General features: G+C 43.9%; 1 protein-coding gene across 1 annotated transcript; it reads right to left on the reverse strand.

Moving 5' to 3' along the window:
- Positions 1-1547: 1547 nt before the first annotated feature.
- Positions 1548-12526, reverse strand: Ska1 (spindle and kinetochore associated complex subunit 1). The gene is made up of 7 exons (XM_036205002.1): positions 12348-12526; positions 11751-11846; positions 8281-8405; positions 6558-6655; positions 4024-4161; positions 2958-3127; positions 1548-2455 (listed from the first exon to the last, which is right to left on the reverse strand). The coding sequence occupies exons 2-7, from the start codon at positions 11833-11835 to the stop codon at positions 2307-2309; spliced, it is 765 nt and encodes a 254-aa protein (XP_036060895.1). The 5' UTR covers positions 11836-11846; positions 12348-12526; the 3' UTR covers positions 1548-2306.
- Positions 12527-22293: the final 9767 nt, after the last annotated feature.

Genomic DNA, 22293 nt, shown 5'->3' on the forward strand with positions numbered 1-22293 from the left:
ATGCGTGCATTTGAATAAAGATGGTTAATAATGAATATGCAGAACCTATAATCCACTCTGTGGCCATCACAGTAATGGTACACATTTTTTCTCTACTGCAGGGATGAGCCTGGCAAGCAGATGGCACAGCTATTAATAGACCAGACAGCCTCCCCAGGTGCAGAAGAGGAACATGACAAGTTCTTAGAATCCAATTACCATTTTCTCCTGACCCTTTTCAACTTCTTCACACGTTATTATTTCCATCACACTAGGAAAAGCTGTTTCTTTCTATTATACAGCCACATATTGATCCCAAATGTGCAGGGCTTTTCCCCCAACAGGTATCATCTCTCCAGGAATATGGATAGCAGCTAGGCACTCCACAGTTCAATGCTAACACTACCTAGAGTTAGTGTAGCCCCCTGGTTAAGGTCTAAGTCCCACAAGACTGACTACTCCCGACTTCAGATCGCATCACCACTAGTGGGTCCCCAGACTACGCACACTTGCATCCTAGTTGGCTACAAATCAAAGTCCTATAACCTATCATGGTTACCTTTAATAGCAACTTGTCACAAATTAGAATCCACTTTAGAACTGTCCCATTGCCCTGACTGATGTGGGAAGGCCCACCCTGACTGTATTCTGCACCTTCTGCTGGCAGCCCAGATCTAGAGGGGCTGTCAGCAGGAAGACCATCTTGCCTCCTGCTAGGCTGGCCTTCCTTCTTGCCACCAAGTGATTTGTCCTGTTGCTGCTGCTGATTCTTCGCCTGCATTTCCAAGCTATCATCTTGGACTGGGGACCAGTGGTTCTCGGCAAGACTGACTTCTGAGGCCCTCTACCTTGTGGACGAAGTAACTACCCATTGCTGCCCTCTACTTGGATTATTGAGGCATCTAGCCTCAAGAAGTAAGTAATTACTGGGTTCACAGATTCTGTGGGGTTTAGCCGTTCTTGCTACTCTAAAACTAACTTAATAAATTCATGTATGTATTTTCATAGCATTGAATCTGTTCTTCTAGAGAACTCTAATATAACCCCCACTGTTAGGGGTTTGGTAATTTTGCTAGGACAACTTAAGAAATGCAGGAAAGCACTGGATTTGGCTTTAAGAAAACTAGCAGCTGAATGAAGAGGTGGCCTCAAAGGTCTCTGGCACATCAATGTGTTTTCCAACGAGGAAGCTCTCCAAACTTCACAGGCAAAGGATGCAGCACAGACACAGCCCATCGGCATGATCAGTAGTTAACCTCCAGCCCCAATTCCCCACGCCCACCCCGGGAGTGGAGATCAGCTCAAAATTGCAACTTTCTAGTCCCGGCTTTGTGTTTCTGGTAACCAGTTCCCACCTAGAAACCATCCAAGAATCAGCTCACTGTAATCAGAACAAGAGATGCTCTGATCAGAGGGAATTCAAAGGCACTTGAGAACTACAGTCAGGAGCTGGGGTCAATACAGATGCATCCTATCACGTAGGATACTACAAGGGTTTTAGAAACGCTGAACAAAGAACCAGAAGTGAAGATGTACTACATATTTATTATACAAAAACATTACAGCATCTCAACATACTTCATTACAGGTTGAAGCAGATAGGCTGGCTTACATTGAATGCATTTTAGGCAAGCTGTTCCCTAAGGGCACATGGAAACTCAGTAATCAAATTTTATACCTCAGAGGGCTTGGGTACCCTCATCTCCCTCAACATCAAATCTATGCTCATGACATCTACAGTACTGTTTACTTAACCAAACTAATGTGCTTTTCACTGCACAGCTCATACAGAGGCTGGAATGGCAGTGTTGACTATCTGCTACAAGGCAGTGATTTTTTTTTTTAATTAATTTTTAAGTTACCATACAAAGGAATGAATCCCATTACTACATTCTCAGACATTGTGTGTCATTATACCCCACCCTTCCCTGTGCTCGCTAATGCCCACCCCTGGGCTGGTTTCCAGATAATCCTCCTTTCTGCTTTCCCATTACAACATCTCATTATCTTCTGCTTCTCCCTTACCCTTCACCATCTCATGGTCTGCACTTATACACATAGCTCATTTCAATCTAGGTTACACATATGAGATCATCTGTTGTTCTGACTTTGGCTTATTTGCTTACTCTGAGCTCCAGCTTCATCCATGGAATGTTCCTAAAGGCAGTACATTTTGAAGATACACATGCTTTATCCAAACAAAGTTTTATTTCTGTAAGGAACAAGACCAAGAAATGCAGAAGCTACAAACGTTACATATGAAATTTCAAGACTATCCTCTACACCCTATATCCATCCTGCCAGTCAGTTTCAAGCCTGCAAAAGCCTCAGGTTAGGACATATCGGGTGAGTCCTCCCCCTCGAACCTCTGACAGTCTCTGGCAATGCCGCAGGATGTTCAAGATCACATACAACCTCTTGTCAGCTTTCAAAGCTGTGAATTCCTTTATGTCAGCTTCCACTATGAAGTAACGACCTGAAAAGAGAAACACCAGGGTCTAACTTTCACAAGCGCAATTCTCACAGAAGTTTTTATGGCATCACCTTGTGAATGGCTGAGTCCTTCTTACTGTCCCTATCCAAATATAAAACACAGTGGGACATGGTATTCCTGCTAAAATAATGTTCTGTCAAATGAGGCTACATGACATCGTTGCTGCACTTCTTCAGGGTAGCTCTGTTGTCATGAGCAGTGTTGGTATGCCTTAACAGCTCACTTCTCCAGAGACATTCTGTGGAAATGGCAAACAGAGAGGCGCCCACAGCAGCTCCTAACTAGAAGACCTTGGATGAGCTGAGAGCTCTTTGTCCAGTCTGAAAAATGGGACAAGGGTGCTTTGAGGACTAAGCAGGTGAGCATGCAGTGAAGTGTTAACACAATTGCAGATAATTAGCTCTCCAGATGCATCATTTCCTAGAGTTCACAGTTTGCTATCCTCCCAACAACTGACAGGTCCATATAGATTACATCACTTTACCTTTTGTATCCTTTGTTTCTTCATTAATAAACCTTTGGTAGAGATTTCTCTTCGCAGAATTCATAGATGCTTTTGGATGATGCATAATCTTGTATTTACTAATTACTGCCTTATTAATTTCTTTAATAACATCATTAATTTGACAATATGTTAAGCGGGATTTCATGTACCTGTTTTTTTAAAAAAAAAAGTATAGTTATTCTTTTTTACATTTTATTTTTTATATTTTATAATCTTTTTATATTTTCTTTATTATATATTTAAATATTTACTTCTACTACTTTTTTAAATAATAAAATAAAATAAGGTAAAACAAAAACTTAGCACATTGGAACTGGATAAACAGAAGGAAAAGAGCCCAAGAGAAGGCACAAGAATCAGAGACCTACTCATTCACACACTCAGGAATGAATCCCATAAAAACACGAAACTGGATAATAAACATACAGAGGACCTGGTGCAAGCCCATGCAGGCCCTGTGCATGCTGCCTCAGTCTGTGAGTTCAAATGCGCTTTGATCATGTTGGTGTAGAGGGCCTTGATTCTTTGATGTCTACCCCTGACTCTTATACTCTTTCTACCTCCTCTTCTGTAGGGCTCCCTGAGCCCTGAGGAGAGGGATTTGACTGACATCCTGTTGAGGGCCAAGTGTCCCAAAGTATGTAGTTATTCTTTAAATCATCACACCAACTTTTCCTTTCGATTATACTGTAATTACATCTCTCCCTTCCCTTGGTGATAGACTTCCTGCACATAGTGAGTGAATGTATCTAAAATGCTGGACTTCCTGCAAGGAAAGGGGCAGGCGGCCCCAAAGCACAGAGTGACACAGTGAAAGGCTGTGGTGGCTTGCGACTCTAATCTCAGTGCTTAGGAAGAGAGAGGGGCGGATCTCTGTGAGTTCAAAGCCAGCCTGGGCTACACAGTGAGATCCTGTCACAAACATTTCCTGGCCTTTTTACTTCAACATCGCTCATTACAATTCATGCAATCAAGTGTTACGACTTAAACAATCATGTATGTTGATTAGTAGTGCTGAACATTAGAATTTATGCTCAGTACTTACGCAGGAACACCATTGAATTCATCAGTAGTTATAAAGTGCATTTCCTTAATAACTTTCTGTTCTTTGGGAGGCTTCTTTGCCTGTACAGGCTCCTCAGCTTCAACCGGTTCTTTAGGATCCAGATCCGACTGGTTAACCCTACAGAGTAGAGATGAACACAGGCAATTGTTAGAATTAAGCAGCACACCAGATTTTTTTTTTTCAAGCTGGGGGGGGACTATAAATTGGTGACATATCCTAGTTTAATCATTTTATAGCCAACCTTTTCTTTCTAGCCCTACCCCTTGGTTATGAAGACCTAAATTGCAAGAGAAATTTTGAAAATTTAAGTTACTAAATCTTCAGAGTATGACTATTTTCATTTATATACCCAAAACATGTCACGCACAGAATATACACTACACACCTTCACCAATAATTCATATTTGCTTCTCAAAGTCAACATGTGTAGAGCTGAACTCAACTCCAAACAGCTAGCTCTCTTCTTCATTTCCCTAGTCTGAACCTGGAAACATCAGCCATGTTCATCTGTCCTAGTGCATTCTGTTAGTTGTTACTATTAGTCACTATCTATTCTGGCAAATAGAGTCTAGAAACGGGTTGTGGCTTTGAGGTTAACTGCCAAGACAGAAGAGACATCTGCACTCACAATGGCTGAAATGTTCCAAGAAAGATACCAGATCGGAAATCTGTAGATCCAACACAGAAACAAGCAAAGGACTTCCCCAGAAAGACAACAACAGGCGGCCAGACCCAGGCTGCAGCAAACGTGACTGGCTGCTGTGGACTGTCAATAAAATCTGAAATACTAGCTTGCCTGTGAAGTCAAGTTACGTAGGAATTACAATAAAAACAAATAGCGATGGTGCCATCCTTTTGTTAACGCTAACAGGACCTCCATCATTAAACTGGCTGACTCTCCCCTGTACCTGATTCTTAATTTTCTCTTCCTGATCATGTGCTAAGAATGTGCCTGAAAACTCACTCCTGCATGCCCAGCTCACTGTATCCACTGAAAATATCTTCAACCTATTCAAAACTGCTTTGACCTGACCTGGATAGTGGAAGCTGGGCTACAGCCATTCTGTTCTGCTGGCCACGTTCCTCGGATAGCCAGTGCCCACTCTATATTCCTGAATAATAACCATGAGGCCGCTTTTCCCCAAATATCCATGCGTGATTTTCCCTGGCAGTCTTCTCTTCTTACAGAGAAATCCTAAGCATTCTCAAGACCAGAATAGCCATTACCTCTACAGCAGAGGAATCATCTGTATCAGAAGTGTCTTAGGGTACTGGTAATATGTTCTAAGTTTAGCTTGTACAAACATGGATACTGACTAGTCTCGATTTTTACATACACTACTAAAAATAATCACTTTTCTATACATATGATACACTTCAAAAATTAAGTTAGCCATGGAATGTTTGTGCCTACTGAAAGCATCTTTTAGAAACACAATTTTGGTGTTAGGACTGGAGAGATTGGGGGCACAACACAGAGAGTCATATTATAAAGACAAAAAAAAATGATAGATCTTACTCAGAGTCAGGCAATGGGAACAAGGAAGAAGAACAAACACAAAACCTGAGAGACACATTGGACAGCTGGTAGCGAAGAGAGAACAAGAAACAGTGAAGACAGGGCAGTCTTGCCTAGGCAAAAAAAAAGCTAACAAAGGAACCACTGAGTTCAGCCTGCGAAGTTGGAGAGAAAACAGCTCCTCCCAGATTTCCAGCAGGTCCCAAGAACAGCATAACTAGACATCAAGACAAGAAGTGCACATTTCAGAGCATCAACGACTGGAGTCAGGGAAGCACACGAGAACTATCGTTTATGGAAGCGAGCGGGACAGGAGCGGCCACATCTGAGGAATGCAGGGCAGCATGGACACAGCACCTGGAAACAAAGTGGGTGAGCGAGGAACACAGACATGGAGCCGAGGAAGAACTCATCTCCCTGCAACCTTCAAGCCATCATTTTTACAAGAGCAGCGGCAGTGGCGGCAGCGGCAGGCCAGGCATGAGGGCCTCTGGGAAACTGGCAAGTGGAAAGCTGATGGCTTCTCCAGTTGTTTTTCAGGGTTCACTGAGCTTAGCTTACCCTAAGGCAGAGGTTTCCCTGGTTCCCAAGGGTCGATGGAGATGCTACACAGAGGTTAAAATCTGGCTGAGGTCCAGAGACCTTCACTGTCCATCTGGCCAGGAGGCATGAGACTGGTATATGGTGGAAAGAGACAATGAAGCTACTAACCACCCTATTCCCACAGCAAAGAATGTTCTGGCCAAAGCCTGAAAGTCTAAGGACAAGAGAAAGAGCATACAGGGGAGCCTTGCCCGGGGAAAGGGGCCATTTTCCTCAGAGGTGCAGAATGAGGAAACTTGAACGAGACAGGCGAAGTATGGTTCTATTGCAAGAGACAAGAAACTGAATGAACACTGGCAAAAAAAAAAAAATCCAAGCATGCGACAGAAAATGACTGAGGTATTTGTTTCCACAAATAACTCTTGACAGCAAGACTCAGAAATATACTTACAAGCTCTGGGTCGCTGTCACTTGAGGCAAATAGGAAGGAATGTGTTCTTTGAGATGCTCCACATCTTTAAAATCGTCTTCCAGAGATGCACAGAGCTCCTAAGTGTCAAAAATGCTTGTGAGTAGGACTTCCTCCTCTGCATGGGTGATGTGTATACACAGTCAGGATTGACTGTGAGCGACACTCACCATCCTTGGAAGTGCTGAGAATACAGAATGTACTGGGAAAGCACCAAAGGCGAGCTCAAATCAACAACAAAATAATATGGAGAACTTAAGGCTGGGGTGTAGCTCCATGGTGGAACACTTGCCTACCAAGTACAAGGCCCTGGGTCTGATCATCAACACACACACAAAGTGGGGGGCAGGAGAGGGGAGACCTATAACTTCTAGAGCTGCTTCTAGATGATACCTTCCTCCATTGGATTTTCTTTTTGTTTTTCAGAGAACAAGCACGATAATCAATCACATTATAATCATGAGATTTGGTTGAAGTTTAAGTCTTTCCCAGACACTTTAACCTTGGGAAGCAACTAAGAAACAGATGAAATATTGACATTTTCCAATCTAGCACACTGCTCTGTTGAGTTAGCAATGTTCCCAGTGCTGCCTAGGAAAAAGCACCAGAGCCATCAAGGTCAACCTAGGGAGGCAGTCATAGGTTTCTGGTTTTAAGTTTAGGGTTTTTGTTTGGTTGAGTGTCTCGGTGAGTGAGTGTGTGTGTGTGTGTGTGTGTGTGTGTGTGTGTGTGTGTGTATGTGTGTGTGCATATATATATATAGTGTGTGTGTGTGGGATGTGTACAGTGTTTGTCTATGTGTACAAGTTCCATGTCTACTAGAACTTGGGGCAATGAACTCATGTAAATTTCAATTCAGAAAATATTCTATACTTTGGGGTTCTTGACACCTGACTGTCAATCATGTGAACAGACTTCATGTCTCGGATGAACACAGTCTGGCCTCTCATGTAATTCTGCATGTTCCTGGACAGGTAGAAACTCATAGACCTATACTGTTTTCCATTTTGAGTCTATGACATCTTTCTTTTCAAGAACTCAATTACGCTCACGACCATGTTTTACTTTTGACTGGGGATTAGATTAAGTATGCCCATGTCTAGAGCTGAAAAGTCTTCTCAAACCATGAAGAGTGCAGGCTGACGGGGAGCCTGGAGGCGAGGCTACCTTCTCAACCTCATTGTTGCAGACTGTTTTCCTCATTAGGAATGTACACACCGCTCTCATTGACTGACGATAATCAAGAAGTCTTATTTAGAACAACAAGTGCACGAGAGTGAAGTTCAAGCTTTTCTCTAATGAGTCATCCTGATGTTTTATAGAAATGAAGAAACAGAAAGCCGCTGAGAAACAGTCCTCCACTATTCTTTAAATGAGGATCCTGAGCCCTCCAGGGTGAAATGGCTTTTCCAGCGTGGCAGAGAGTACCAAGGGAGACCAAGGTAAGGCCCTACATCCACTCAAGGCAGGTGTTTCAGCATTCCCCCAGGACACCATTTGTTTATATTAAACCTGCCGACAAAAATTCCTTAGAAACCATTAGCATAAACAGTTGGCATTCTGACCTTTCTACTGAGAACAAAACTATTTATAGACTAATTTACAAAGCCAAGAACATCACAAACATAAAGGATCCTTAGAAATGACCTGGTGATTAGGGAGTCTGTGTTTACTGTCTTCTGTTTAAAAGTTAGGGAAGCACTACCTTAAGTGATTTGTTGGTTTGTTCTTGATACAGAATTTCCAATTCAAACTTATTTAGGAGTTCATTTACTGTAATGATCTCATCTCCTATTTTACTTAAGGTGGTCTTCAAGGCAGGTGCTTGGCCTGTTATAAAGAAAGAGAAAATGGAAAACAAAGTATTTATCAAACCGAAACATAGAAGTCCCATGTAAACTTGGACCGACAGCTATGCCTTAGAAAACCACTAGGGTGAGAAAGGACGAGTTCTTCACTCTGAGACCTGTCTCCATAGGTAACTTTAAACTTCATCTGTCTTGTTTGTTGTTAATGTAGGACAGAGTCTTGCTATGCAGTAGCCCAGGCTGACCTCAGCTTCTTAAATCCTTCGCCCTCAGCTTCTCCAGTGCAGGACTATAAGTGTATGCCACCAGGCCTGGCCTAACTTTCATTTCAAAGGAGTAAGGAAGAGAAGGAGGAGACAGACAAGTACAAAGTGCTTCCTGCTGCTTTCTGGCAAATCTTCTCAATGTAACAAAACATCTGGAAATGATAAACACCTGTATAGAAGCATTCAAGAGGAAGAGGTCATTCTTCCTGGGCTGACATGAGGTGGGACACACAGACACCAAGTAGAGTGTATGAGCAGAGGTGAGAACAATCCAATTACATGTGGAAAAAGGCCAGAGAGGAGGTTTTCGGTCTCAATGACTGCCTACCCTTGACTTCACTGTGGCAAAGAGCCAATGACTTTGAGCCCTCAAACCACAGGATGCTAGAAAGGAAAAATCTCAAGTGAGGCTGTTACCGTGCTTCAGAGGACACACTGTTAAAGTGTAACCTGAAAAACTTCAAGTACTAGGGAGATAAACTCAGGTTGAGACTGCGCTTCAAGTGCGTTTGTATAGAGGGGCGGGGCTGAAGACAGGGGAGGCTCTCTTTGGGAGTTTGTAATATAAGCTTGGAATTCACATTTACACCATCCCCATTACTCAAAACCATAACCAGAAATAGAAACAACAACACCAACACAAATACAGACTGGGAACCGGGAACCTGGAAGAAACAAAGACAAGACAGGGTGTTTACACTTCTTGTACCACCTAGCACCTCTCTAAATCAGATTGGAAAGGCATTGGATAACCTGAAGTTCCGTCTTCCCTACAAACAGAAGGGATTTAGAACAAGCAAGACGGCTCAGTGGGTAAGGGAAGCTACTGTCAAGCCTCATTAACAACCTGGTTTTGATCACAGTGGAAGCAGAAAAGCCACTCCTACAAACATACACACCAAGGAAATAAAACACAAAATGGTGTTTTAAGAGGAACTTTAAAAGTTTTAAGGCCAGCCTGGTAGGATGTGCACTCCTTTAATCCCAGCACTCAGGAGGCAGAGGCAGGAGGATCTCTGAATTTCGAGCCCAGCCTAGTCTACAGAGTTCCAGGACTACATAGAGACCCTATCTCAAAAAAAGAATTTTTATATGTGCTTCAAACAACCAAACAATGAAATACAAAAAGTGAAGAACATTTTGACCATATTTATGGACTATGTAGAGGCACAGGAAATAGACAGAAGCTCCTGGCCTGAAGTCTGAGATAGCAGTACCTGTTACAGGGGGTTGCTGCAAAGGTTCCTACATGAGAGGACAACGATAACTTAACATTGCATCTGGGAATTAGCAAAACTCGTGTGAAATGCCACCTACAACATCTCTGTGAGGATCATGTGGTACTCTAGCTGTACAATGCTTATGCTACCTGACAATTCATAACTAAATGAACTGCTAAATTAATTTCAGGGGCTTTGTTTTTGCTTTTTTTGAGACAGGGCCTCACTACATAGCCCTAGCTGCTCTGTAATTCACTACATAGACTGAACTAGCCTTGAACTCAGAGATGTGCCTGCCTCTGCCTTCCAAGTGCTGGGTTTAGCCACCTGGCTCTGATAAGTTAATGTTAAAAGGGTACTGATATTGGTACTAAGAATAATTTCAGGAAGGTGAGTTAACCAGCTGGATATAGTATCTCTTCTGCACACTGGTATCTCAAAAAAAAAATAATAATAATAATAATTGTCATCTATACTTAAGAATCTTCTTTACTGATCTATAATAATACAATCACCTTAGCAAGTTCATACTTGATGTTAGGTATCTGGTAAGTTATAGCAGCCACAGTGGGAGAAATTACCAGACTTTATTCAACAGGTTGTGGAAACAAAGTATTATCCTCAACTACAAAATGACATCGGTCTAGTAGATCTCACTACTCCAGCCAGACTTTGGTGGGGTTGTTTGAATCCAACTTTATAGACCCCCCCCCCAAATTATATTTATCCAACTATAATCTAGAACTCATAAAGAGATCCTAAAGAAAGCTAATCATTAAAAATCCAACTTCTTTCTTGTATGTTTGTTTTGTTTAAAACAGTGTTTTACTATGTAGGCCTGTCCTGGAGCTCATTAAGTGGACCATGCTGGCCTCAAACTCACAGAGATTCACTTGTGCCTGCCTCTGCCTCCGAGTGTTAGGATCAGAGTGTGTGCTGCTATGTGTGACCAGATTTTTTCAATAAAAATGGTATATGGGTGGAAAGATATGCATAGGAGTTCAGACTGAGTACCATCACCCCACGGAGTGCTCAAGAGCTGGGTGACTTGGGCAAGCCTCTTCTGAGCTTGGTCTCCTTGAGAATAAAATGAGAGGACTTGCTATGTTGAGTTCCCAGACATTTTTGATTTAACTTGCTATAGCATGTGAACCATGAACCACAAAATAAACCGGTTCCTTTATCAGGAGTTCTCAAATAAGGACTGAAAATACCAAATTTCGAGGAGGGATGTTTCGTATTTCAAAGAAAATTAAAACTTTAAACTGCCAATCCACCTCACAAACTATAGCAAAATCTCCACAATCTTTCCAGAAGACAGAATTCAGTCTATTAAATAAGCTTTGAACTCCCCGGGACAAAGTCAGGAAACTAACTCGCTTTTTAAAATATCTTAGACTTGATAAGGCTTATCTGTTTCTTTGACCTTTATGCCTTAACAATTTCACTTTCAATGAGCTGTTTCACCCTGATAGATAAGCTTCCTCCACAAGATGAGAACTGGTTAAGGGATTCTTCACCCATAGTAGATCTTTTTTCACTTGAAGTTTTTATTTGTTTATTTGGTTGGTTGGTTTTGGTTCTGTTTGGTTGGTTTTTTTCTCTTTCGGAGTAGTAAATCCTTTAGCTCTAGAACCATGGATGTTACATCCCCTTCAAATCTTATTATTGGCTCTATGGCTAAGGAAAATGTAAGTAAATAAAGTTAAATATTCACCCATTACTTAACATCACCTCTGCATTATTTAAAACAGTTACACTAGAGTGTTTTGAAAAATCACTATTGAAAATCTAAAATAACCTTACTAAGAGACATTCATGGCAGAATAATAATCAAGATACACTGTGTGCACCCCAAAGCAGTGAGTCAATTTTGCTTACCAAGACTTCTTATTGACAGAATTTTCTTGATATTGCCAATCTTCTCATTAACATAAGAGCATAACTGTTCTAGATCTGATGCCATCCTTCAAGCGTCTGAATAAAACATATAGAAAAGCTTTAAAAAGAAAGTTATGTAAAGCCAAATTTCGGTTCACTTCCAAAATCTAAACATCGTAAACAACATGCTTTGAAAGGAAAAAACACAATTCGAGGGCATTCCCCGCCTCTCAGTTCTACAAAGTTCAGTGTCTAACAAACACAATGGCAACATGTCTTGGAGGCTTCTACCGGATATCCAGACACCTTAAACCAGAGCTACCATCTTCTGGGCTGGGTAGGAGTCCAGGCCTCACATTTGGGTGTAAAATGGGGCGAAAGATCCATAGCGGAACATCCTTGCAGGGGTGAGTGAAGAGATGCCGATCGGAGCAGGTGTCCAATCTTTTGACACTGCGCCACGACATCGTCAAGTTCATGATGCAGAACCGCACAATGCAGTTTACCAAGTACAAAATTTGCCCAGATCCAGGATGGCCGTGCCTGGCTGGAAACCGAAGTCTGAAAAGGGGGAAGCCGACCCTCCGCGACACCCACCTGCTAAGCGATGACTCCGGCGGCTTCCGGGCCAGGGACTTCGCGGAGTCTGGGAGCAAAGATCCTTCGCTGCGGCTGGGGCGTGAATGAACCTGCCAAAACGCTGATCAGATCTGCTTCCAGAACTAAAATTCAAACTGTGTGCCGGAACTGGCGCCGCAGTAGCGCGCAAGCGCACAAGCGCGTTTCCCCCAACTGCGCAGACTCTGTTAGCGAACCTGTTTCCGCTCAACTCCGCAGCGTCTGAGCCGGGCCTGGAGGCGGGGCCAGGAGGCGGGGCCAGGAGGCGGGGCCAGGAGGCGGGGCCTAGAGGCGGGGCCTGGAGGCGGGGCCTGGAGGCGGGGCCTGGAGGCGGGGCCTGGAGGCGGGGCCTGGAGGCGGGGCCTAGAGGCGGGGCCTAGAGGCGGGGCCTAGAGGCGGGGCCTAGAGGGCCAGGAGGCGGGGCCTGGAGGCGGGGCCTGGAGGCGGGGCCTGGAGGCGGGGCCTGGAGGCGGGACCCGAAGGAGGTGACGGAGGCGGGGCCGGAGGCGGGGCCTGGAGAGGCCGGAGGCGGGGACCGGAGGCGGTGCTGGGGCAGGATTGGCTAGCTTCCAGCGTGGAAAGGTTGCTCTTTTGAGCCCTGGGGCTCAAGGGTGAATTCATTGATCATCCTGCTGGGACCACAGCGCAGCCAGCTGCCCAGAGCTTGATATAAAAACAGCGGTTCTCGGAATCTCCTGCAGAGTTCATCAGGGGCAGCTTTTATAAACACCAGTGACTGCCGAAATTCTGAGCTAAGGCACTCAGGTCGTGTTTTAAAGATACTCCCATATGATTCTAAACAGCAGCCAGGTTGGTGAGCTTAAAGAGTCTGCCTTTATGGGGATTAAATACTCCATAAAGGGAAATACAAACACCATATTAAAAATTGCAAACATTTATGATATGAAAGTGAAAAGGGAATACTGAGAAGGCAAGGATTGAAGTGGGGATGGGGAGAGAGTGACAAGGGTCAATCGAAACCAAAAAGTATATATGAAATGACATAAGGAAATGTGCTACTTCACCTTTTAAAATTTTAATCTTCCCCGCTGAGAAAAGGGGGAAAGTGTTCCAGGGCCGGGATACTGGCTCCACAGTCATCAAATGCCCAAGTTCTTGCCATCCTTGCAAGACAACCACTTGTCTGTCATCAAGCCTTTGTCCCACCCTTTAGAGAGGGTGAGATGAGGATGAGCAACATCACTGTGGTTTGAATGAAAAATGTCCCCCATGTTCTCACGTGTTTAACCACTTAAACTACTACGGCACTGTTTGGGGAAGTATGGAACCCACCTTTAGCATCACTAGAGGAAGTGGGTGATTGGGGGCAGCCATTGAGGATTTATGATTTCTGCTTTCTGGTCTGTGGAGGTGTGAGGAGTCCCAGCCACTCCTGATATTCCTTTCTCCTTTAAGTGGCTTCTGTCAGGTATTATTCTTGTTACAGTAACAAGAAAAGGATCTAAAACAACCATCCAATAAATGGTGGTGGAGGGATGGGTGGCAGGGGATGGTGTGGTGGACCAGCATGGAGTGGGGAGCCTATTAGCTCATGTGCTCTTGCTCTCTCTCTCCTCCCTTCTTTCTCCTTCCAAGCTATCAGGAAGTAAGCAGCCTCTGCCACCCTGATGCCCTGTGGCAGACTACTGAAGTCTCAGAAACTGAGCCCAAATACCTTCTCTAATTTATGTTGTTTTTGATAAGTTTTTTTGTATCCTGATAAAGCCTCTCCACCAACACAGCAATCCAAATCAGACTAAATTAGAAAAAGGCCCGTTCTAATGGGTAAAGTGCTCCCAGGAGATTACCCAGCCCCTCAGAGAGGAGACAGGGATGAGAGACCGGAATGACCACATGACTGTTTTCTGGGATGCAGCTTATATGCCCTGTGGGGGTAGTCTTGAGCCTCTCTGGGGGAGGAGCTGTGTCTGGTGGGCTCTCGGGTGGGTTTAGGGAAAGAGATGGGGGAGGGGAGTTGAGATGGATCTTGCACCAGAACATTCCAGATTCTTTGGGTATAGGGATGCCAGGGTGCCAGGGGTCGAGGTGGAGCTCCCACACAAACAGTTTTCTCCAGTCTTTGGTCACAGGGACAAAAATGGAGAGAAAGGAACCCAGACAATGTGAAGAAATAATGGCAGAAAACTTCTCAAAACTTGTGTGGCGGTTTAAAAGAAAATGCCCCCAAAGAGATTGGCACTATTAAGAGGTGTGGCCTTGTTGGAGTAGGTGTGGTCTTGTTGAAGGAATTGTGTCACTGTGGAAGTGGGCTTTAAGGTCTCATATATGCTCAAGCCGTGCTCAGTGAGTCAGACCACTTCCTGTTGCCTGTGAGTTAAGATGTAGGAAACTCGGCTACCCTGTCTGGCCGCATGCTGCCTTGCTTCCCACCATGATGACAAAGGACTAAACCTCTGAACTGAAAGTGAACCATGACAATTAAATGTTTTCCTTTATAAGAGTTGCCCAGGGCATGGTGCCATTTCACAGCAATAAAAATCCTTCACAGCAATAAAAGATTCAAGAGGCCTGTATTAGTCAGGGTTCTCTAGAGGAACAGAGTTGATACAATGAATCTTGTCTGGCCTGGGTTTTTGAAATCTCAAATGCAGCCCACCCCCAGTGACACACTTACTCCAACAAGGCCACACCTCCTAATCCTTCTCAAATAGTACCACTATTTGACTAAGCATTCAGATATATGGCTGGGGGTATTCTTATTCAAACCACCACATTCCAATCACTGGCCTATAGTCGGACTTTCCTTTTGGCCACTAGCTCACAAATAAGGACACAGAGACATATTATTAATTATGAATGCTCAGCCTATAGTTTAGGCTTGTTCCTCACTAGCTCTTATAACTTAAATTAACCCATTTATATTGATCCATCACGTGGTGGTGTGCCCAGATTGCGACCCCCAGAGAGACCACCAAAGACGAGTGTGCCGGAATGAAAAAGTAGTTTTAATTCGGGATATCCAAGAGCAGTACAAGCCTAGGCAGGGACTTCATCCAACATATCCAACGCAGTGGAGGCTGGAGGAAGTGCCCAGCCTGAATTGTGCATCGCTTTTAAAGGCAAAACCCACAAAATTACAATAATAGGAGATTTCCATACATGTACATTTCTGATTGGCTCATGTCTGGGAACTTCTTGGAAATCATGGCTTAATCTTACATCTAAGGGGGGTGTATGCCTGTCACCATCCCTCATTGGCTGCCCTTGGGAAGGGACATTTCAGTGGTCAAGCAATCACCATGGAGACTAGGGTTGGAACACTCTGTGGTTGAACAGTTACCCTGGAAACCAGGGTTGGAGCATTCTGTGGTTAAACAGTCATTACCTAATGAATACCTTGTGACTCTGCACTTTGCATTTTTCTAATTCCTGGTTAACTGGTTAACTGGTTCCAGTAACTCAAGGCTTATACCTAAAATGGAGGAAGCTTAGGCCTTATTTTTAAGATTAAGGCCTTTTGGTCTCATTTTGGTCTCACAGTGGCTTTACCTTTCTTCCATCTTCTTCTTCTTCTTCTTCTTCTTCTTCTTCTTCTTCTTCTTCTTCTTTTTTTTTTTTTTTTTTTTGAGACGGGGTTTTTCTATGTAGCTTTGTGCCTTTCCTGGAACTTGCTTTGTAGACCAGGCTGGCCTCAAACTCACAGAGATCCGCCTGCCTCTGCCTCCTGAGTGCTGGGATTAAAGACGTGCGCCACCACTGCCTGGCTCCGTCCACCTTGCACCTCCTATTTCCTCTTCTTTCTCCTGGTGTCTCCCATGTGCCTAGATTCCTCCTCCTCTTCCTTTCTCTCCCTGGAAATTCCACCTGCACCTCCTGCTTAGCTACTGGTTGTTCAGCTTTTTATTATACCAATCACAGCAATACACCTTCACACAGAGTACAAAAGTCCCACAACACCAGCCTCCATAGGCTTGTGGCCATATCATAATGCAAATGTATTTAGTCCAACTTCAAAAGTCCCCATAGTCTATAACAGCCTTGACACTGTTTAAAAAGTCCAAAGTTCAAAGTGTCTGAGACACATGAACAATCGCCTAACTGTAACACCCCCCCATGTGAAATAAAAAAATAAAAAACAGATAATATACTTCTAACATACAATGTCACAGAATATGGATTACCATTTCAAAAGGTAGGAAGAGGTGCATATGAGGAAATACTAGACCAAAGCAATACCTAAAACCAGGGCAATGACAACTTATACATCTGATATCAAAGCACTCTTCAAATCTCCAACTCCTTTCAGCTTTGTTGACTATAACATACTTCTCTTTCTTGGGCTGGTTCAACACCTGCTCTACAGCTTTTTTTGGGGGGGGGGCAGGTATTCCGTGACTGTGGCATCTCCAACACTGTGGGGTCTCCCACACAATCCAGGCTTCACCTTTATAGCTTTGTACAATGGACCTCCCTGCAGGGACACCCCTGACAAACATCTGGCCTCAGCATCTTGTCTTAGTCACAGAGGGAGATTCCACAACCCCCTTCTTGTATCCTTGACTCTACAGGCAGAAACATGTGGCCCAAGCTTCCAAGTTTTTGTTTGCTGGGGCTAGAATTTGGTCCCCTCATTCAAATGCACTTTCATCAGCTTTCTCCTTTCTACGGTTTCCTTCACTGCTTAAATTTTTCTTTAACTTTCTTCATAAGTTGGAAGCTTAGCTGGGTAGGGCATGGCTCTGAGGGCACCAGTCCCTTTATTCCATTTAGCATCAGGTTTTTTCTTCAAGTTTTGAATCTCCTAGAGCACTGGACTTAGCTCCATTGCACTTCCTGGTGCTCCTTTTCTCCTCAAACTGGATATTTTGTATTTCTCTTTGTCCCTCTTGCTCCTTTTCATTATAGGACTGCATAAGAGTGATAATAACCATGTGACAGAGTCAATACTGGACTGTCTTGAAATCTCCTCTGTCAATACCATTAATCCAAAACTCTTCAGTTTAGCCTCAGGCAGATTTTTTTTTGTTTGTTTGTTTTGACAAGGACAAAAAGTAGCCCCATTATTTGCCAAAACATCACAAGAATGGTCTCCAGGCCATTTGCTAATATTCTCTCTCTCTGAAACTTCATGAGCAAGACCATCATAATCTACATCTCTCGTAGCATCGCTCTCTTCCATGCTCCGACTAGGATGTCTCCGTAAACCCAGCTTAAAGGGTTCAACTGATTTCCTAATTCAAAGTCCCAAAGTCTATAATCTGCCAACAAGCAGCATGGTCAGGCCTGCTCCCTGGCATCAACTTCTGTCTTTGTGACTATTCTGTTGCTGGGAATAGAAATCATGACCAAGGGGGCTGGAGAGATGGCTCAGTGGTTAAGAGCACTGGCTGCTCTTCCAGAGGACCTGAGTTCAATTCCCAGCCATCCACATTGAAGCTCACAACTGTCTGTAGTTCTACTTCCAGGGGATCCAACACCCTCACATGACATGGAGGCAGGCAAAACACCAATGCATATAAAATAAAAGATATCATGCCCAAGGTGTGGTGATATTTTGTTTGTGATCTAACAAATAAACGCTTGCCTGAAGATCAGAATGTGGAGCTAAGCCACTAGTTATCCATAGAGGCCAGGTGGTGGTAGCACACACCTTTAATCCCAGCACTCCAAAGACAGAGGCAGATGGAACTCTGTGAGTTCAAGGCCACCCTGGGCTACACAAGATTGATCTAGTCTAAAAGAAAAGCAGAGCCAGGCAGTGGTGGCACAAACATTTCATCCCAACTCTTGGGATCTCATGCCTTTAATCCCAGCACTAGGGAGGTTGAGACAGGAATTAATATGGCTGGATGGAGAGAGAGAAATATAAGACTGGAGGAGACAGGAGCTCAATCTTTTTTGACTAAGGAGTTGGTGAGGTGAGAAGTGGCTGTGGTTTGTTCCTTTGTCTCTCTGATCTTTCAGCATTTACCTGATATCTGGCCCTGGGTTTTTATTAAGACCAATTAGGATTTGTGCTACACCAAGGCATCTTGTGAGAGAAGGCATTTAATTGGGGACTTGCTTATAGCTTCAGATGTTTAGTCCATTATCATCATGAAAGAGAGCATGGTGGCACACAGGCCTAGCATGGGCTTTTGAAATCTCAAAAACCAACAGTGACACACTCCCTCCAACAAGGCCACACTATTCTCACAAGACCACACCTCCAAATCCTTCTCAAATAGTACCACTCCTTTATGACTAAGCATTTAAATATATGACCCTGTGGGGACTATTCTTATACAAACTACCATGAATTCATATATACATATTAAAAGGGGATTTATTAGAATAGCTTACAGATGTGATCTAGCTAGTCCAACAATGGCTATCTACCAATGGAAAGTCTAAGAATCCAGTAAGTATTCACTCCATGAGGCTGGGTGTCTCAGCTGGTCTTCAGTGTATGCTGGAATCCAAAAGAAGTAGTCTCTGATAGCAGTGGAAACCCTTTAAATAGCCAGCAACCAGAAAGTGTGGCCCAGATTAAAGGTGGGTCTTCCCATGTCAGATGATTTAATTAAGAAAAATCCTCTACAGGTGTACCCAGTTTGGATTTTAGTTAGTTCCAGATGTAGTTAAGTTGACAACCAAGAATAGCCACCACTAACCTAGTGGACTAAGTTATACAAAGTCAGAGATATCTATACCAAAACCCAATTAAACCTTTTTACATTTATTAATTTTTAAGTATGTTTCTGTGTCTGTGTGTGATTCTGTGTGGGGTATGTGCATGTGACTCCAGGTGCCTGGGAAGGCCAGCAGAGGATGTCAGTGCCTGTCTCATTTGGTGTTCTATTGCTGTGAAAAGATACCATGACCACAGCAACTCTCACAAAAGAAAGTATTTTTGGACTTGTTTACAGTTTCAGATGTTTAGTCGATTATCCTCAAAGCAGGGAGTGTTAGAATTCCTGGTCACTCCCCCAGCTGCATGACTGCACATGCACAGTTCAGTAGCCAAGTAAGGGGCCTTACACCTTAACATCATCTGTGCACAGCATGGTCACGCAATCTGAGTATGTGTGGCGTAGCTCCTTAGGCCCACATGCACATGTGCAGTGAAATCCTTAAAAAAAGCTGGTCACAGACTCCTCCTCTCTCTTCTTGTCTCTCCTCCCTCCCTCCCCACCATGTGTCTTTCACAGGCCTGGTCACTCTCTTCTGCTCTGCTTTCTCCTAACAAAACTCTGCTACTGGGTTTTGTCATGCCTCGTGACCTTTCTTGCACAGTAACAAGTGCCATATTTAAAACCAACAATGGTACCATAACTTGTGCTGTTAGTTTATGCTGGTCCACAGATTACCTGCTCTCAGGGGTGCCCAGATGGAAGTCTTGGATCCCATTTGTTATTTTAATTTTTTATTTATTTTTCTCTCAGCTGCAGTCATGGGACATAAAGACTTCCTCCTCTTGCTCCCTCCCCTCATCTGACAAATGCCTTAAATATCCCTATTTTATGTAAATATGGCTGTGTAATGGCTGATTGAACCCTGATATTTCACAGGAATTATCTAACTTCTGCCAGTGAATGGGCAAATGAAAAGAGATACCTTATCCCCACACTTTTACCTAAGCTCTAAATCCTCCTTTTCTGAGTCCTTCTCTCCTGCCCACATGCATTCCTGAACCTGAGGAATCTCTGACTCCAAAGAATCTCCACTTATCTGACCTCCGCTCTGCTCTCCTGTACTGGGCTTGCTGCTCCTGCCCAAATCTGGCTCCCACTTTCACTCTTATTGACATCTATTCTCAGCTGCCCTGAGAAGCATGGACTGGTCTGGAAGCAGGCTAGGATGCATGCAAACGAGTTTACAATCAGGATCCACATCGGGATCATAATAATCCGGATGGCTCTTTAGCCAGAGATCAGTTTACTGCCTGCCTCCTGGTGGGTCTTCCTAAAGCTGTCCTCATACCAGCAAACTATATATATGGGAATTCAAGACAGAATAAAATCTGTCTCATGTTTTCTAGAGCTTCCTGACAACAGGGCTAAACTTAAGCATCTGGAGAACAGAGTCCCCTAACCCCACAGGTGGAAGTTTCAGCTGTGGCATTTAAGGTACCATGGGGGAGATGAGAAAACCCATGAGCAGAATTGCCAGATGCTGGCACACGCTATCTAAGCAGCTGCATAAGGGCTTCCAGGTCCCTGTTTTAAATGTGTGGTAGAGATGGCCATGTGGGCTAGTACATGCCCTGCCCCTCAGGCCATCAATTGAGCCTTGTTCAAAATGCCACTTAGAGAGATGACTGGTCAGCTGACTTGTCATGCACCTCGAGGCATGAGGACATCAAACAAAGACCTCCAGCAGACCTCCTAGGCCTGGCCACGGGCTCAAATGGAAATCAGCATGCAGTATGGGGTGATTCATTTCCTTCCTGTTGGACACTGAGCCACTTACTCAGTCCTGAGGGAGTTTTGGGGTCCCATCTCTCCCTCTCATTTCCCTATTGTCAGGGAGACAGCCTTACCCACCTCATCAGAGCCCACCACTTAATTGTGCTTTCAGGAGTACCTAACGGGGAGAGATTTTCCAGCTAGGTAGGAGCTTTTGTTTCATTTGCTCCCTCCATGTGCCTCACTCCAGTCTGGTCAGTAATGCTTCTCCTCCTCATGCACAGGGACACAGACAGGGCCCTGCTCTCTCAAGTTCCAGAGGACATCAGGATCTACTGCCCTGTCACCAATTCCAGAAGAATGAGGTCTCACCCCACAAGCTTTCTCTTCCTGGTTCCCTGTTCTAATTAACTACTCAGCTAATTGTTACAGGATTACCATAGAGGTGGAGTCCAAGGACTATCAAATCAGGAACAGGAATATTCCAAAGGTATTTACACCCTCAGACCCACAAGTGTCTGGGATCTGCAAAAACAGACTTTAATATAATAATCTATTCCTGTTAAATGCTCTCAGCAATTGATCACCTGTGACTCCTGGATGCTAAACTAATAAAGGAAACAGGTGCCTTAAGATTATCTGCCTCTGATAAGGCTTATCTTGGGTAAAAATCAAAAGCATATTCCAAATATCCCCCCTCTCTTTCTCTCTCCCCCTTCTCCCTCTCCCTCTCTCTCTCTAACACTAACTAATACAGCAGAATACTAAAACATTACAATGATATAGTCACCAGCTCAAGATTTTAAATTTCCCATGGATGCTTCTTAGTATCTTTAATTTTTTTTCTAAGCTCCAGAGAATGCACCTGGATGGGTCAGTGAGCTCTAGAACCAGCTTGAATCCACCTGCACAGCATCTTGCCAGATAATTCCCAAAGTAGCAGATGACCCTAGGACAGCTGGCTACCCCAAAAGCCTCCTTCCCTACCAAGAGTCAACTGACACCCAGCAAGTCAGCTGGAAGTAGTTTTTTGGGAGAAACAACATCCCTATTTCTGTTCACCTACTTTTTTTATAATAAGCAAAAATTGTGGAATGTTAGAATTCCTGGTCACTCCCCCAGCTGCATGACTGCACATGCACAGTTCAATAGCCAAGTAAGGGGCCTTACATCTTACATCATCCATGCACAGCATGGTCACCCAATCTGAGCATGTGTGGCCTAGCTTCTTAAGCCCACATGTGCATATGCAAGGAAATCCTTAAAAAGCCGGTCACTCCTCTTCTCTCTTCTGCTCCCCCTCCCCCCTCCTTACATGTGTCTTTCACAGGACTGGTCACTCTCTTCCGTCCCCACCACCACCACCACCACAATAAAGCTCTGATACTGGGTTTTGTCATGCCTCATGACCTTTGTCGCAAGGTAACAAGCCCCACATTTAAAACCAACAGGGAGCCTGACAACACACAGGCAGACATGGTAGCTAAGAATTCTTTATCTAGATCTGCAAGTGGTAGGAAGGCAGAGAGTGGGCTTGGAATAGGCTTTTTTGAAAACTTGAAGCCCACCCCTAGTGA

The sequence above is a fragment of the Onychomys torridus genome, chromosome 13, assembly GCF_903995425.1.
Source record: "Onychomys torridus chromosome 13, mOncTor1.1, whole genome shotgun sequence".
Taxonomy (NCBI): Eukaryota; Metazoa; Chordata; class Mammalia; order Rodentia; family Cricetidae; genus Onychomys; species Onychomys torridus.

Coding starts and splice junctions, on each gene's coding strand:
- Ska1 (XM_036205002.1), bottom strand. CDS start 11,835: ATGGCATCAGATCTAGAACAGTTATGCTCTTATGTTAATGAGAAGATT. Junction 4,162..6,557: donor GTGACAGCGACCCAGAGCTT/GTAAGTATATTT, acceptor TCTACTCTGTAG/GGTTAACCAGTCGGATCTGG. Junction 2,456..2,957: donor AGAAACAAAGGATACAAAAG/GTAAAGTGATGT, acceptor TTCTCTTTTCAG/GTCGTTACTTCATAGTGGAA.